This window comes from Aedes albopictus, chromosome 3, assembly GCF_035046485.1.
Source record: "Aedes albopictus strain Foshan chromosome 3, AalbF5, whole genome shotgun sequence".
NCBI lineage: Eukaryota > Metazoa > Arthropoda > Insecta > Diptera > Culicidae > Aedes > Aedes albopictus.
In genome coordinates, this window is record NC_085138.1 from 267,923,646 (window position 1) to 267,938,284 (window position 14,639).

A 14,639-nucleotide genomic window follows, 5' to 3' on the forward strand; every position below is an offset into this window, starting at 1 on the left:
GCAAACAACTAAACACCCACGTAAGGTGATTGCTCAATATTTATTCATAAAAATACAGACAACAAATATACATAGACAGATAGCATAGCATAGCATTGCATGAATACTTGCACAAATCTAGGATGGAGTTGCAAAGTTGAATACATCCATTGACATTGCTGATGTCGCTACTATCTACAATGTCATAGATTCACTCAGCTCCACACACCTGGTCAAGTCCTTGCAAGCATTTATAAATCCCTTCATCAACTTAGAAAGAGCCCAGAACTGAAGCAGCTTCCAATAGATGAAAGGATGTTGAAAATAGCGAATTTTCAACATATACGCAGTTATATAGCAAATATATACTGAAGTAGAAAAATTCATAAATAAATAATATTGGAAAGATCTCACAAATTGTTATGTGGTTTTTGTGGTTCAATGCCGAGAACAACACAGTACTCAGCGAAGAACAACGCAATACTGAACACTAAACACCCGCGCATCTATTGTTTTGATTTTCACGCGAGACATATCGAACGCGATAGATTATGCTGCCATACTCATCCCTTACAGGAGCGATGCATGCACAGCAAAGAACAACACAATACTCAATAAATATACATAAACAGATACATAGAAAAACAGTATGTCGTTAGGAGATTGCACAAAAAAATGAAATTCAATAATAAGAAGAAATAATTTGTAAGATGCCATCCCGAACAGTGACAAAACAATGTTCACGCACCTGAAAGTTAGGGCATCTTTAAGGCATGCTTTAAGGAGTTCCTTTAGAAATCACTTCAGGATTTATTTCTTGACATTTTTCCAGAAATATGTCAAGAAATTTGCTCTTGGAATTACTACACAGGATTCTTGAGTTTTCCACGCATTGATTCGGAGATTCCTTGAGAAAAAAATCATTTTATTAGAAATGTCTTATGGCGATTCCTTTAATAATACTTTCACAAGCTTCTCTAGGGAAATTGTAACAGAAAATTTTATCGCTAATACTATTGAGGCATCCTTGAAGAATCCCTGTAGGATCATATGAAAGGGAAATATTTCTAGAAAGAGTTTCTAAAAAATTCTGGAAATTCTCCCTCAGAAACCGTTGGTTGAATTCCCAGAACGATTTGAGAAATTTCTACCAAAATTCATGGATGACGTTCTAAAATAATTGCATGAGGAATTTATGAACATATTTAGAAGGAATCCCTGAAAGAAAGTCTGGAGAAACACTTCAACTGTAAAGGATCCTAGTTTTTGGAAACCGAAAATTTTGCTTGTCCCGATCATTTTGTCTATGCCTTGTACATAGTGTTATCTCTTCATACCCTAAATTTAATTCATAAATAAACATCCTATTTTCTAATTTTCTAATCCTATTTTAATAACCCAAAACGATCTTCTCAAGAACAGTATAAAAACTTTCGAACGTTAGTTAATCTTCACAGTGATCATCAGTTCTTGCAAAAGAATGGGATACGGAGCGCTCAATGTGGTCTTGTTGGTTGGAGTTTTGTACAGCTTTATCACACTTTCAGTTGGAATAGTACGTTGTGCTCTTTAACCGTTGTTTAGTGGGTTGTTTAGTGAATAAAATATTGCCAATTTCTATAGCCTAATGGAAACAGCTCATTTTTCTGAGTATAAAGTGATTTTATTGGCTTCCAATGTTTTTGTTTTGATGGTTAAATAAACAAAACAGTTTTAATTTCCGTGGATAGAATGACAGTTCAATCGATAAAATGACAGTTCATCCCGAACAAAAAAAATCTTCATACAAACTTTAAATACATTTTAAAAATAGTTTCCAGCCACCAAATATTATGAAATTTTGGATTTCGACTAATGTTTGGGCGGAGATTCTGATTGTGAAATAATCTAGATACCACTAAAGAACCCACTTGGAATATTTATAAATGCTTCTCTTCTACACATTCTAGTGTACAGGCGTGTGTGTTAACAAGGACCAGTGTGATAAGATTCTCGGAGATGATTTGAGGTAATATCCTAAATAGGTCAGCATGTTTAGCTTAGTGAATACTTATAATGTACACTTAGTAGCAAAAAAAAAACGATTCGAAGTTCTCCCAAAATCCATCATGTTCAATTGAATGTAAATTTGGCAATAGTTATTAATATATTAGGCTTAAAACTTCAGTACTTCATCATCAGCATATTGACGAATTTCGCGCCAACTCGACCAACACACATTTGGCAAAATCAAGCCCAAAGGTGGAAAAAATTAATAATTTTCTTAATACAAGACACTATGTGACCATCTATGGCTTATTCGAAAGCAAATTTTCTCAAGAATTGGTTGATGGATGGCTCATGTACGGGCAACTACTCTGAAGCGAGTTATAGAGCCCGTTTTACCCCAGTTCCCCCTAAAATTTGAGAATTTCTGTTATTATACGGCATTTGTTATGATTTTAATGATTATTTCGCTGGGATACCACCGCTCTAATCCCATTGAGTAACGTTAAATACAAAAAGTTATTGAAATGTTGGAATTTTAGGGTGTTGTGGGGTCAATTAGCAATGGTATATTTTCAAGGTAGAAATTCATTTTCTATTTTTTTATGATTAAATCAAAATTTTTTTACGTGACAATAACTAAATGATCGAATACACATGGGTTATTTCTGAAGAAATCATTTTTGTCGAGTTTGATCTCAAAGTATTGGTAATATTTGAGTTTTCACGCATACAAATATGAGTTGTTCTCATCCTAATACCACCGATTCCAAACATTTCCAAACGATCCTAAATGTTGTTTGCGCATAGCCTCATAGACGGGAGGTGGCAGCAGCATATAGTTTTAGAGCTTAAGCCTGGAACACATAGCGTCAGTTCCGTCGAGGTTTGCGTTTTTTGACAGTTTTCCCATGGGAAATGTGTCAAACTACTGTCACGCACACGCAAACGTATGCATTGTGTAGGGCACTTTAGTTTACCCAAACTTCCCTATAAACATATTTTCTATTGTTTTTAAATTAAAACAACCTTACCTTGAAATTTCTATGCAAGATATGAGTTAATATTGATGAAGAGCTAACCAGTAATATTTCTTCTTCTTGTTGAATTTAGAAATTTAGGGTACAATGGGGTTAAATAAAAAAATCCAAAAGATTGAATGACCATAAAAGTTGACAAATAGTTTGTTTGATAGATAATTTCAAAACGAATGATTTTCGTACTTACACCAGATTTCAATGATAGTTATTTTTGGTCAATTTAATAAAAGTGTCCCCAAGATTAAATGACATCCTTAACTTTAGTAGAAGTTTATCAATCATCAAGCATAAGAAATTCTCATATATCCTTTGGTAGTGGAAATTTGAAAGTGGTCCTATTATTTTGTCGTTTCGTATATCTGTAACGTTTGATGTAGTGAACAGCGTTGAATCAATTAAATACAAATCAAAATTCCTGCAAGTCCATGGCCACTGTTATCATTCCAGCCATTCACTAAAAACTGAGCACCACATAATCAAACCTGACCATTTTGTATAAGAAATGGCAGATGGTTTAATTGTTTTGTTCAACATTGTAGTTATGCATATGATTAACAAATGTTGGTTACGGTAAAAACCTTGTAAACAAGTGATTTCCCTTAAATATATATCAAGACCATAAGACAGTCAATACTGGTGATGAAGTTTTCAAAATTTCAGCCAAAATATAGTGATCATTGCCAAAGCTACAGGAGATTCATCTTGACGGATATGAGCAGACTTATTTTGCTACTAATTGTATGCATGTCTGCATGTATATGCAGATCAGACGATATTTTTGCAGAGACCTCAATGACTTCTTTTTAACACTTGATTGCCATTTCTTGGAGGTATGCTGTGATGTGGAACATGTTGTTACGACTCGGGCACCACCACCATCAGGCTCAATGGGAGGCGGTACTTCGGGAGAAAATAATGACCGTTCTGATGAGCAAGCTCAGGGGAACAGTGTGTTTGGAGAGTGTGGAATGAGAAATCCTGATGGTATCGCCTTCAAGGTTGCAAACTCAAAAATCAATGAAACAAAATTTGGCGAGTTCCCATGGATGGTTGCAATCCTGCAAGCAAATTTAACAGAAGAAACAGAAGCTTCGACATATGTGTGCGGTGGATCACTGATCGCACCCAACGTAATTTTAACTGCTGCTCACTGTGTGATGCATGAGCAAGCAGATCAGCTAACTGTTCGAGCTGGTGAATGGGATACCATGACCACCAAAGAAATATATCCTCATCAGGTGAGCTGTAATTATCTTGAATGTCTCCAAAATTTTTACCGGCTGATCATTACAGGACCGCAAAGTATCGTCAAAAATTCTTCATCCCAATTTCATTCCAAGCCTCCTTCACCACGATGAGGCCTTACTGGAGTTAGAAAAACCATTCACTGCTGCAAAAAACGTGCAGCTTGCGTGTTTGCCACCACAAGGAATGGAATTTACCAGTGAGCACTGTTTTGCCACTGGTTGGGGAAAGACTTCATCTGATGCCGACAGCTATCATGAAATCCTCAAAAGAATTCCATTACCCATGGTTCAAAGAGCCGAATGCCAAAATGCTCTCAGAACTACCACGCTTGGCAACCGATTCCGTCTGCATGAGTCGTTCATCTGTGCAGGCGGTAAGGAAGGCATCGACATGTACCGAGGAGACGGCGGATCTCCTCTTGTATGCCCGGTTGAAGGCGTTCCGAACAAGTATTACCAAGCCGGTATTGTGGCTTGGGGTATCAATTTTGGCCAGACTGATATCCCCGGAGTTTATGTTCGTACCAGTTCGTACTCTCACTGGATTAATAACGAACTGTCGAAAATCAATTATGGACCTATAGATAAACGAATCGATATATGGTACTGGACAAAATAAAATGCTGCGTGTTACAAAACCAAAACCTAAAACCCGTTGATCTTATCGTATTGCATGTACCTAGTCTAGTTTAAGTTAGAATCACTTGAATCACCGTTGCATTTTTTGGCAGAATAACAGGAACAGATATTCAACACAGCAAAAAATCTGGTAATATCACATCATTTTAGCCGCGTCTCAAAAGTGGCATACAAATCATAGGGTCTTGTACCATTTGGGCAGGTGTACCTATTTTGGGCACTTGCCTCTATATCAGGTTTTTTACGCGGTTTTCATTTATGCGGCCGCGTCAATGAAAACTCCATACAAAAAAAAATCATCATCTTAGTTTTGCATGATTCGTCGAGAAATTGTGAGACTTTTTTACGCAGTTTTTTTGGATTTTGAACTTAAAAAAAACCTGACTGTAAGTCAATTTCAAACCGATTGATTTGGGTCTTTGTATAGAGTTGGATACTGTACGTGCCTAACTCTATACAAAAATCCAAACCAATCAGTTTGAAATTGACTTAGTTATAGCGAAAAGTGCCCAAAATAGGTAGACCTGCCAAAATGGTACAAGACCCTACCACAGAGAACAGACGAACATGCTCGAACAAAATTGTTTGAAAATCTTGTGTAAAGAAAAAACAAGCTCAGTAGCGACATCGACGGTGACTTTCCCACACAAAAACTTGTTTCGACACCATGATGGCGCTTTCTGAAAAAATATTTCACTAGCGCACCTTTAAATTTTCCTACTCAGGTTCTAAGCCGTATTCACATAAATAGCAAGATGTTTATGATTATTTCACTAATCCAGCAACAAAATTTGAGCAACTCATTGAAAATTAGTTTCATCATTTTCAATAAGAAACAAGTTTAACAAGAATTCAATTAATGTTTTTCAAATAAAACCAACACATTCTCTTGGTGGAACTATACTAGGGTGCACACTTGGCGACACTAGCGCCAAAAGGTAAAACAACGGCAAATTTGTACCCCGATTCGAAATTTGACAGCGCCGCGTAATGGCCACATTCCCAGTTATTTCAAAACAACCGTTGCAATGCTTTACACAACTGCACTACATGAGCTTGGACGTCTGTTCTCTGTGACCCTACCCTTACCACGTAGCAAATAAACACAATGCCCTTAGTAATAAATTAGGGGTTGCCGTACCGATCCGACCCGTTTTGGTCAATACCGTCATTTTGGTCTCTAGCGTGCGCAGCTTTTTCTTGTTTTCACACTCACTCTCATAAACAAACATGAGAAAAAAAAGAGATAAAAGAGGGGGCACTTGCATGTTTAAAGTGTCATCCGCCAAACGAGAATGAATTTTGTTGCACAGAATGCTCTCTCAGAGTCTACACGGAAAAAACAGATCACCTAAATAATACGTTAAAAGAACGCAACAATAAGTAAACCACTTGAATTTTTGCCTAGCCGATAATGTCCGTGCGAGAAGCCAAATTTGGGGTTTTCGCCGTTTACCCAAAAGTGGGTTTATATCAACCCACTAGGGTACTTCCGAAAGTCAACTCTGGATAGAAAGAACTTTGTCATGGGTTGTAATTTTCTGCCGGGATCAAACGAAAACAACCCACTCAGAGCTTTTTCGTGGTGTAGCCAAAATTGGGTAATCGCACGGAAGAATCGATATGAGTGAAAAGAACCTATATTTGGGTTGATTTCTGGTTCCGTGTACCGATGTAGAGTGACTAGAAGGAAGAGTGACATTAATGTCAAAATTGAAACAGCGGTCATCTGTTAAATCCATATACAAATTCCCGTTTCAAACGAGCAGGAGACCTGTCAAAATTGGAACATGACGCCACTCTCCCTTCCAGTCACTCTATCTATACCGATGTATACAGCCGATGTAGACAGGTATTTCCCTTTTACTTTCTCGGATTCATAATAAGCAAATTTCCTGCCGTACAACTTTTATGAACCCGGGCGCCATTATTGAATTTGAAACAACACTTTCGTTCGTTTTAGTCTGCTGTAGTCTTCGTTCAAACTTCGGTCTTATTGTCAGCACCTCATAATCATCGTCCACTCCTTGAACTGCGTTCGCTGCATCGCTGGTAACCGAGCCCTCCGTATCATTCCCTCCTTTCATCGACTTCAGTATTTCGGTGGCCTGTTTGATCAATGTAGCCCTGGGCGTTTTGAAGAATATTTCGAAATCCGACTTTACTGTTGTTTGCACCACTCACCAGGGTGCGATGACGTCACGTTTTCGATTCCCGCATCTTGTACCAATGTTTAGGGAACTCAAATGCATTGTCAATGGAGGAACCAAATTGATGTTGGATATTGGGTGGGAATAGGGATGTCATATACGTGGCACCACTACTTTTACGCAAAAAGATCTGCATACTCGAACCGTCTTTCGGCAATCCTCAGTTTGAGTGCCTTGAAAAGTTCATTCGCGATCGTCGTATTTTGGGTGGACGTCAACAGCTTCGTACAAGGAGCATTCTTTCCTACACAATTGCTCCGCAGGTGCACTGACGGGTTCGGGGCCATTAATGATGTCGCGGATAAAATCCATTTCTTCGTCGTGAATACTCAATTTAACCTGACCTATCAGAACCATCACTGCTTTCTGCACTGTATTTTTGGCATCGTCAAATCTTTTTTTTTTTTTTTATTTATTTATTTCAATTCATAGTACATATTTAACAGTTGGTAATTAAGTATGATCCCTATTGAACTATTGTTCTTTGAAAGGGTCATCAGATCTTATTGAACTAGCTTAGTTAATTATTCAAAAAAGAAAGATAATGAAATAACAAAGATTATAACTAGAAAATAAGTTGTTCACAGGAACTCAACGAACAATGAAGGTTTCAATATTACTTTTTATATGAGCTATAAAACGACGTTTAAACTGAGCTATGGATTGAGCGTTCTTGATGTCCTCTGGCAGTCGATTAAATGTGTCTGGTCCTATATTCTGGAACCGTTTCCTTCCTACCTCAGATCTTGCCTCAGATCTGAAACCAGGTCTCTGCAAGAGATGAGCGTACCGCGTGCGATAGTGATGGGATGCGGAGTTGAAAGACCAATTGTGGTGCATGTTGAGGCTATTCGTAGTTTTGTACATGATCATACAGACTCTAAGAGTGTAGAGTCCTTGTATTGGTAGAATATCATGTTCTGTCGTACTGTACAGATCGATCGTTGGATGTAGGAAAGGTAGCTTGAATATTGCTTTTATACATCGGTTTTGCTGAATTTGGATGTCCTTGAGATAGGTGTTATAAGACGATCCCCAAGCAGAGATACCGTACTGGTACCGGTTATGGATGTACGCGAAATACACTTTGAGCAGTACATGTTGAGGCACATATCTCGCGAGTTTACTCAGAATCCCACACAGAGATGCACAGTTTGCAACAGTTTTCCGTATATGAACGTCCCATCGTAGTTGATCATCTATGTGAACACCTAAGTATTTGTAGTACGACACCCTTTCGAAAATCTCTCCTTTGATAGTCAGAGTAGGAAACAATGAAGTTTCATCCTCCTTGGCACCAAAAACCATCAATTTTGTTTTGCTCAGGTTCAGCGCAAGAAGGTTATTATCTAGGTAAGCTGTAACAAGATGTAGATCGTTGCACATATGTTGATACAGTTCAGCCACAGAGTTGGTTTCGTACGTAAGCGCTGTATCGTCTGCAAATAATCTAGGTTGTCCTTCCAACGGGAGCTTTGCAATATCGTTTATATAAAGCAAAAACAGCAAAGGGCCGATGTTGCTTCCTTGAGGAACGCCACAACTAACGCTTCGATACTCACTACAAATCCCGTCAACCATAACCTTCTGATATCGACCGGTGAGATAGCTATTAATGAGATCATTCGCAATACCACGGATTCCATAGGTGTCGAGTTTCTTCAGAAGTATCGAATGATTAATGGTGTCAAAGGCCTTAGACAAATCCAAAAACACTGCTCCGGCTACCTTCCTTCGATCTACAGATCGAGCGATGTCGTCCACCAACTCTAAAATAGCTACATCGGTCGTAGATCCTTGTCTGAACCCGAATTGTCTTTCATAGAGCAGGCCTGTAGTCTCTAGGAAACAGTGCAAACGTGTCGACAAAAGTTTTTCAAATACTTTGTTGATAGTTGGTAGGACGGAAATGGGTCTATAGTTGGTTGGATTTGTTGGATCGCCGCTTTTGAAGACTGGATACACGAGGGTCTTTTTCAAACAGTCGGGATACGCTCCAGATGACAAACTATCATTGAAGCAGTTGCAGATAATACCGGATAATACTGCGCTGTACTGCTTAAGTGCTGATACAGGGAAGCTGTCTACTCCTGTTGCTTTAGAGCTGTCTAATGTTCCTATGATGTTAATCACTTCTGATTGTGTAGCAGGTCTGAAGAATATAGATCTATCAGATAACTCCACGGTATTGAACCTGTTGATATTGCCAACCGATTGCAAACAACTAGCAATGTTTTCTCCCACAGATGTAAAAAGCTGTTGAATATATCACCTACTTCAGCTGGCTCAGTAACAAGGAGATCTACGATAAGTTTGTGTTGCTTGTGTTCGCCGGTTTTGTTTCCAAGTGCGTCGTTGACTCGGGTCCAGAATACTTTGGGATTGCTCGTAGAGAAGAATCGTTGGTAGTATCTAGATTTTGCACGCCTTTTAGCTTCAGCCAACTTGTTATTGGCATGTTTTAGGAAATCCTTCACATGTTGATCCTGACGATTCCTTTTCCACCTTTGAAACAGATTATTCGATATTCTTCCGAGCTTCCAAATGTTAAAATTGTACCACGGGCAAACATCTGTTTTTACTTTCACCTCTACTGTGATTGTCTTGGAGAAGGAATCTTTGAGCTGCTTATAACGGCTGGTAATTGCTAGCAGTCGATCGTTGGGTTGCATGGATGAAAAATCGGTGGTCTCCAGAAACGATAGGAAATGTGTTTCTAATAATCGGTGGTTTACAACAGATTTGTATAACGTTCTGGTGCATTTTTCTATTTTAGTATTGAAGTGAGTTACTATGTAACAATGATCACTTAAATTACAATCCATTGTGCAGTTCGTAATGCGCTCGGAGGTTTCAGCATGACAAACGACGTGATCAAGTATGTTGCTGCTTGTTGGGCGTGTAACATGCGTATTTGTGACAAGCATGTTGTACGAAGCCAATAACTGTAGATACGTTTGGGCACCGCGCGAATCGATACTGTTTATAGGGAAATTGATATCCCCAAGGATGAAGCAAAAGTTTCTTGGATCCGACAATGATATGATGCTTTCCACGAAGGAGAAAAAGCGGTTGGAATCGAAGCTAGGAGGTCGATAGATTCCATGAACCGTGACACGAGATTTCCCAGGTAGTATAGCGGTTTCAATGTGGTGTAAACCATCGTCAGCTGTGTTAGCTTTCACTTCAAAATTGAGCCCATTTCTGATGAAAACGGCAAGCCCTCCAGAGGATGTTGTGCGACAAGAGTGAATGCTACTAAATCCCGGGATGTTGTAATACTTTTGTCTGCTAGCTTTAATCCAAGTTTCTCCAATGACCAGAACGTCAACGACAATGGGAAGACCTTGCAGGAAAATGCAAAGTGAATCCAACTTTTCGAATCGATTTATACCTCGAAGATTAATCTGCACCATGTTCAAACCAGCAGAGTTGAAGTGTTCCAGCAGGTTTTCCAAAGAGTTCGCACGATGATTTTGAGCTTGATTGATCGAATCCATTTATGATAGATTGCATTTTTACTGGCTTGCTCTCAACCATTATTGTTGGGTTCTCAGCGTGAGCCAAGGCGTGAGCTTTTGTAGATCGCTCCGTGATCGGATTTTGATAGGGGAGGAATTTTCAGTAAATTTCACATATATCACTCCATCTCGACCAGGCCAAACGTAGCGATATTTCAGCAAGGTCTTTTTCGTTTGGGGCTGTTCATAAACCACGTAGACCAAAATTTGGCCATCTCAGACCCCCCCCTCCCCCCTCGTAGACTTCTGTCCATACAAAAATTTTGAAATTTGTATGGAGCGTAGACTTTGGTCAGATCCCCCCCTCCCCCCAAAAAGTCTACGTGGTTTATGAACGGCCCCTTTTTAGTTCACGAAAGATATCCAGAGAGAGCGGGGACAGCTCATCTCGAATAAAAACCTTGTTGGTCCAGCCATTAGGCCACCTAACGCCAGCAATCATCGAAACAGTGAGTGTGCCAAATTGTCTCTTCCTAGCAATTAGACGTTCTTTGGCCTGGGTAGTTTTGAACGTAATTCTGACCGGATTGTTTTCTGCTTTGTTGGAAATTAGTCTGGTACATGAAGTAATAGCATCATCCTCATCACCGCAACCGAGCAATTCACATGTTTTGGCAACTAAAGCTTTGGTATCTTCGTTCGGTAAACGCGGTATTCCTAGCAGAATGGCGTTAGAGGCTAATTCTGAACGCCGTTGCATATCTAGTGTAGACTCTTGTTTGTCAACTGCAACCGATACTACTTCAGTTTTAGTTGAAAGATCAGACAACGTTTTCTTCAAGAAGGTGTTCTCCGATTTCAATTTAGCAATTTCCGATTTCAGTTGAATTATTGCATCTTTTGCACCGTATTCGACCCCCTGCAGAAATTTTTTGTCCCACCACAATATGTTCCCACCAGTTTTAGCATACATTGGTTCGTTTCGCTGCTAGAATTTTTCAGGGTCGGTTACACTTTTTGAGTGGTGCATTGAATAATCGGTTTGTTTACTTGCTACTTCCTTTGGTGTTTGACGTGTGAACAAATATTTTAAACGTTTGAACAATTGCACGGTAATCTAAAAAGCAAAGCAAGATGCAATATCTGATTGCCGAAATCGTCCAATTTGTCCGACAAGAATTGCTGACTGTGCTCAATATTCGCATGTAACTTATTTGCATGCTCATTGAGCGCATTAGAAATCAGATTTGGCAACTCTGCTACGCTTATACGAGCTGCTGTTGTCATGTTTCTAGTATTCGCTAGCAGATGGCGCTTTGCGAAAAATGATTCAACGTGACGTCTGTATGATTGATTCTGGTAATCATACACAGCTATACACAGCAACAAGATCTAGATTATTTACTCACACAGTGACGGATGACCAGCAGGTTTTGGATATGCAAGAGCGATCTTCGTAGTGGCAATGGGGAGAAGTCGAACGTCAATACTTGTACAGCAGCGATTGTTCCACAAAGTAAATCCTCCGATAGGGCATTGCACGCAGGTCACAGTAGGGCTGATGCCAGCAGCAAGGACGGGTGGCGGTGGCAGGGGAATAAAAACAACCAGCAGGAATATTTGTTTATTGCCAGGGGGCCAGCAAAAGGCAAAATCACCGTAGCTCACAACAAAAACACGTTCAAAATTGTTTGTGCTGAAAATTGATGCATTACACAATTTCTTACTGATTTATTTACTATCTTCACGTTGTCGTGTAATTTCGAACGATTGCACGCCAAAATTTTGGTAACCTTTTGCTAGTTTTACACGTTTTACTTAAGTAATAACTTATGGTAATGACTAATTCGCAAATTTCGTACACATCCCAGATCTGTCAGAGTGCCCAAAAGTGTCAATTTCCCAAACATGTCAAATTCATGTGGACTACGGCACATCTATTCGTGGTTGACGTCCGCGCTGCCCCGCTGTTTATTGCAGCAGCTTGGGTACAATTGTGGTTTGGGCAATTCACTAATTGTCGATTATCGGCGTTTTGAAAGCGAATATGTTCGGTAACGGCAACAGCAGCAGCATATGATCAGCGCAAACAGCAGCAGCAACAAGCAGTTGTATTTGGAACTTGTTTAGGATAGGTGCGGGTGAGGCGGCAGGGCAGCGTGGTAGCGGAGTGGTGGGTGGCGGGTGGCGGTTGTAATGGTGGCAGACAGCAGCATCTGAGTGGTATACTGGATCGGATGTATTTTCCGTGAATTCTACTCACATCGGGAGTTTGGGACGTCCATCAGCTAGGCAGCAGCAGTAGGAACGATTTGATGTATAGCGGGCGGAAAAGTTTCGTCGTTTTCCAGGGAAATATCTGGTGTTTAGCGGAGCACAAAAACAAAGTAGCTAGTTCACAGCAGGGATCTCTTGAACATATAGAGCAAGCTATTCCACTGTGTTTTGCCATCCGAAACCAATCTGTGCTCCTTAACAATCTTTTCTTTGTTGTTTTTTTTAAGGACGTCATCGTTCCTGACTGATGATATCCGAAAAAAAAGTTCATAGCCGTTCGGATTTTTTTGCTCGTGGGCCAAAAATCTGGTCGCCATTCCATGTTTTTCTTTCCTTGAAGTGAAAACGCTTCGAAGTCGCCATCATTAGAAGAACGGTTTGAATCGTCAAAACCTGAAATTCAATACTAAATCCATCTATAAATCAAACTAATAAAAAAACTCACCTTCAAGTAGCTCTTGAGATTCATCATCAGCCTGCTGGTTTAGAGAATAAAGTACGCTCGTTACAGCAACATGTATGCCATGCGCCAGACAAAGATTATGATCTGCGGAAATCGTTCTACCAGCTTTCTTCATGAACGATGCACCTGCACCATCCGTCGTAGCAGTAACGATGTCCCCGGAGAGAGACAAGCCGTAGTCGGAAAGCTTTCTTTTCTTTTTAATACATAGTGTGATGTACTTCTCAGCTTTCATCGAGCCAACAATCCTTACGAGTCCTAAATTCCACGTAGGGGGATTAGGGGCATAATGGACACCCGGGGCGAAATGGACACCCCTGTTTTTGCTGAAACCGTTGACTTTTATGTAAAACTTTTAATGCATAAGTGTAAAGGAACAAGTCAAGGCGCTGATTTTCAAAAGTACCATTTATATTCCTCCAAAATAACCAAAATATCTTTGAAATTAAAATATGTTTTTCATGTGGTGAAATTCTTATAATTTCGAAGCAGCATCAAATAAGGTATCACGAGTGTTGGAGTGTGTCAATCATAAAACAAGTTAATTGCTACTTTATCTACATGTATACAAAGATTTAGCAATGGATGATATATTTTATTTTTGATCAGAATTTACCTAAAATAGCAATTTTAATGTTGTAGTCGATTCGGGGCGAAATGAACACTGGCGATTGTCAATGGATGTACGCACATTGCATACTGTTAGGCGTTTTAGAGAGTTTGGAAAAAGTCAATTCGATTATTTTAGTCTAAAGTTTATTTAATTAACTTTGATGTTATGTAAACTCGTCTAAGATGGAGTATTATATCTGTGGCATTGATCTCCGTAGGCAAATTACTTAACTGATCGATGTAACCAAAGAATTAGCATAAAATACGCAGGGGTATCCATTATGCCCCGATGAGTGTCCATTTCGCCCCGTACCTTTCCTGCCAGCCCTAAAAAACACACGATTTACAATTCATTATGTCTTCACAAAAAAGACATTCTACCTGTTGTAAATCATTAAAAGACGTAGGAAACAAGTTAAAGTTGTAAGTCAACTGATAATATGTTAACTTTTATTATGTTATACAGGCCTAACGTACTCATTTGCTTAGGGTGTCCATTATGCCCCTAATCCCCCTACACGGGTATGCTTATCGCCATGCGCGTTTACGTTCATATATCGACGATTCCTAGTTCAGGTCAATTCGTCGAAGGTGATAGTAAACTTACGGTTCAATTTTTTTCATTTCACGGAACAGTTTTCGGTGCTCCTCATCAACATTTTCGTAGCACAATTTCACTTTCCTCCGAATGACAAATCGTTAAAAACGGAATGTTATCCTTTGCT

At 39.4% G+C, this 14,639-nt stretch overlaps 1 protein-coding gene across 1 annotated transcript; it reads left to right on the plus strand.

The window, feature by feature from the left end:
- Positions 1-4,213: 4,213 nt before the first annotated feature.
- Positions 4,214-4,877, plus strand: LOC109416724 (phenoloxidase-activating factor 2-like). The gene is made up of 2 exons (XM_062857924.1): positions 4,214-4,243; positions 4,293-4,877. The coding sequence occupies exons 1-2, from the start codon at positions 4,214-4,216 to the stop codon at positions 4,869-4,871; spliced, it is 609 nt and encodes a 202-aa protein (XP_062713908.1). The 3' UTR covers positions 4,872-4,877.
- Positions 4,878-14,639: the final 9,762 nt, after the last annotated feature.

What these genes read in the sequence shown, in the direction of transcription:
- LOC109416724 (XM_062857924.1), top strand. Translation starts at nt 4,214, where the DNA reads ATGACCACCAAAGAAATATATCCTCATCAG. An exon ending in AAGAAATATATCCTCATCAG is followed by an intron (nt 4,244 to 4,292) that starts GTGAGCTGTAAT and finishes ACCGGCTGATCA; the next exon opens with TTACAGGACCGCAAAGTATC.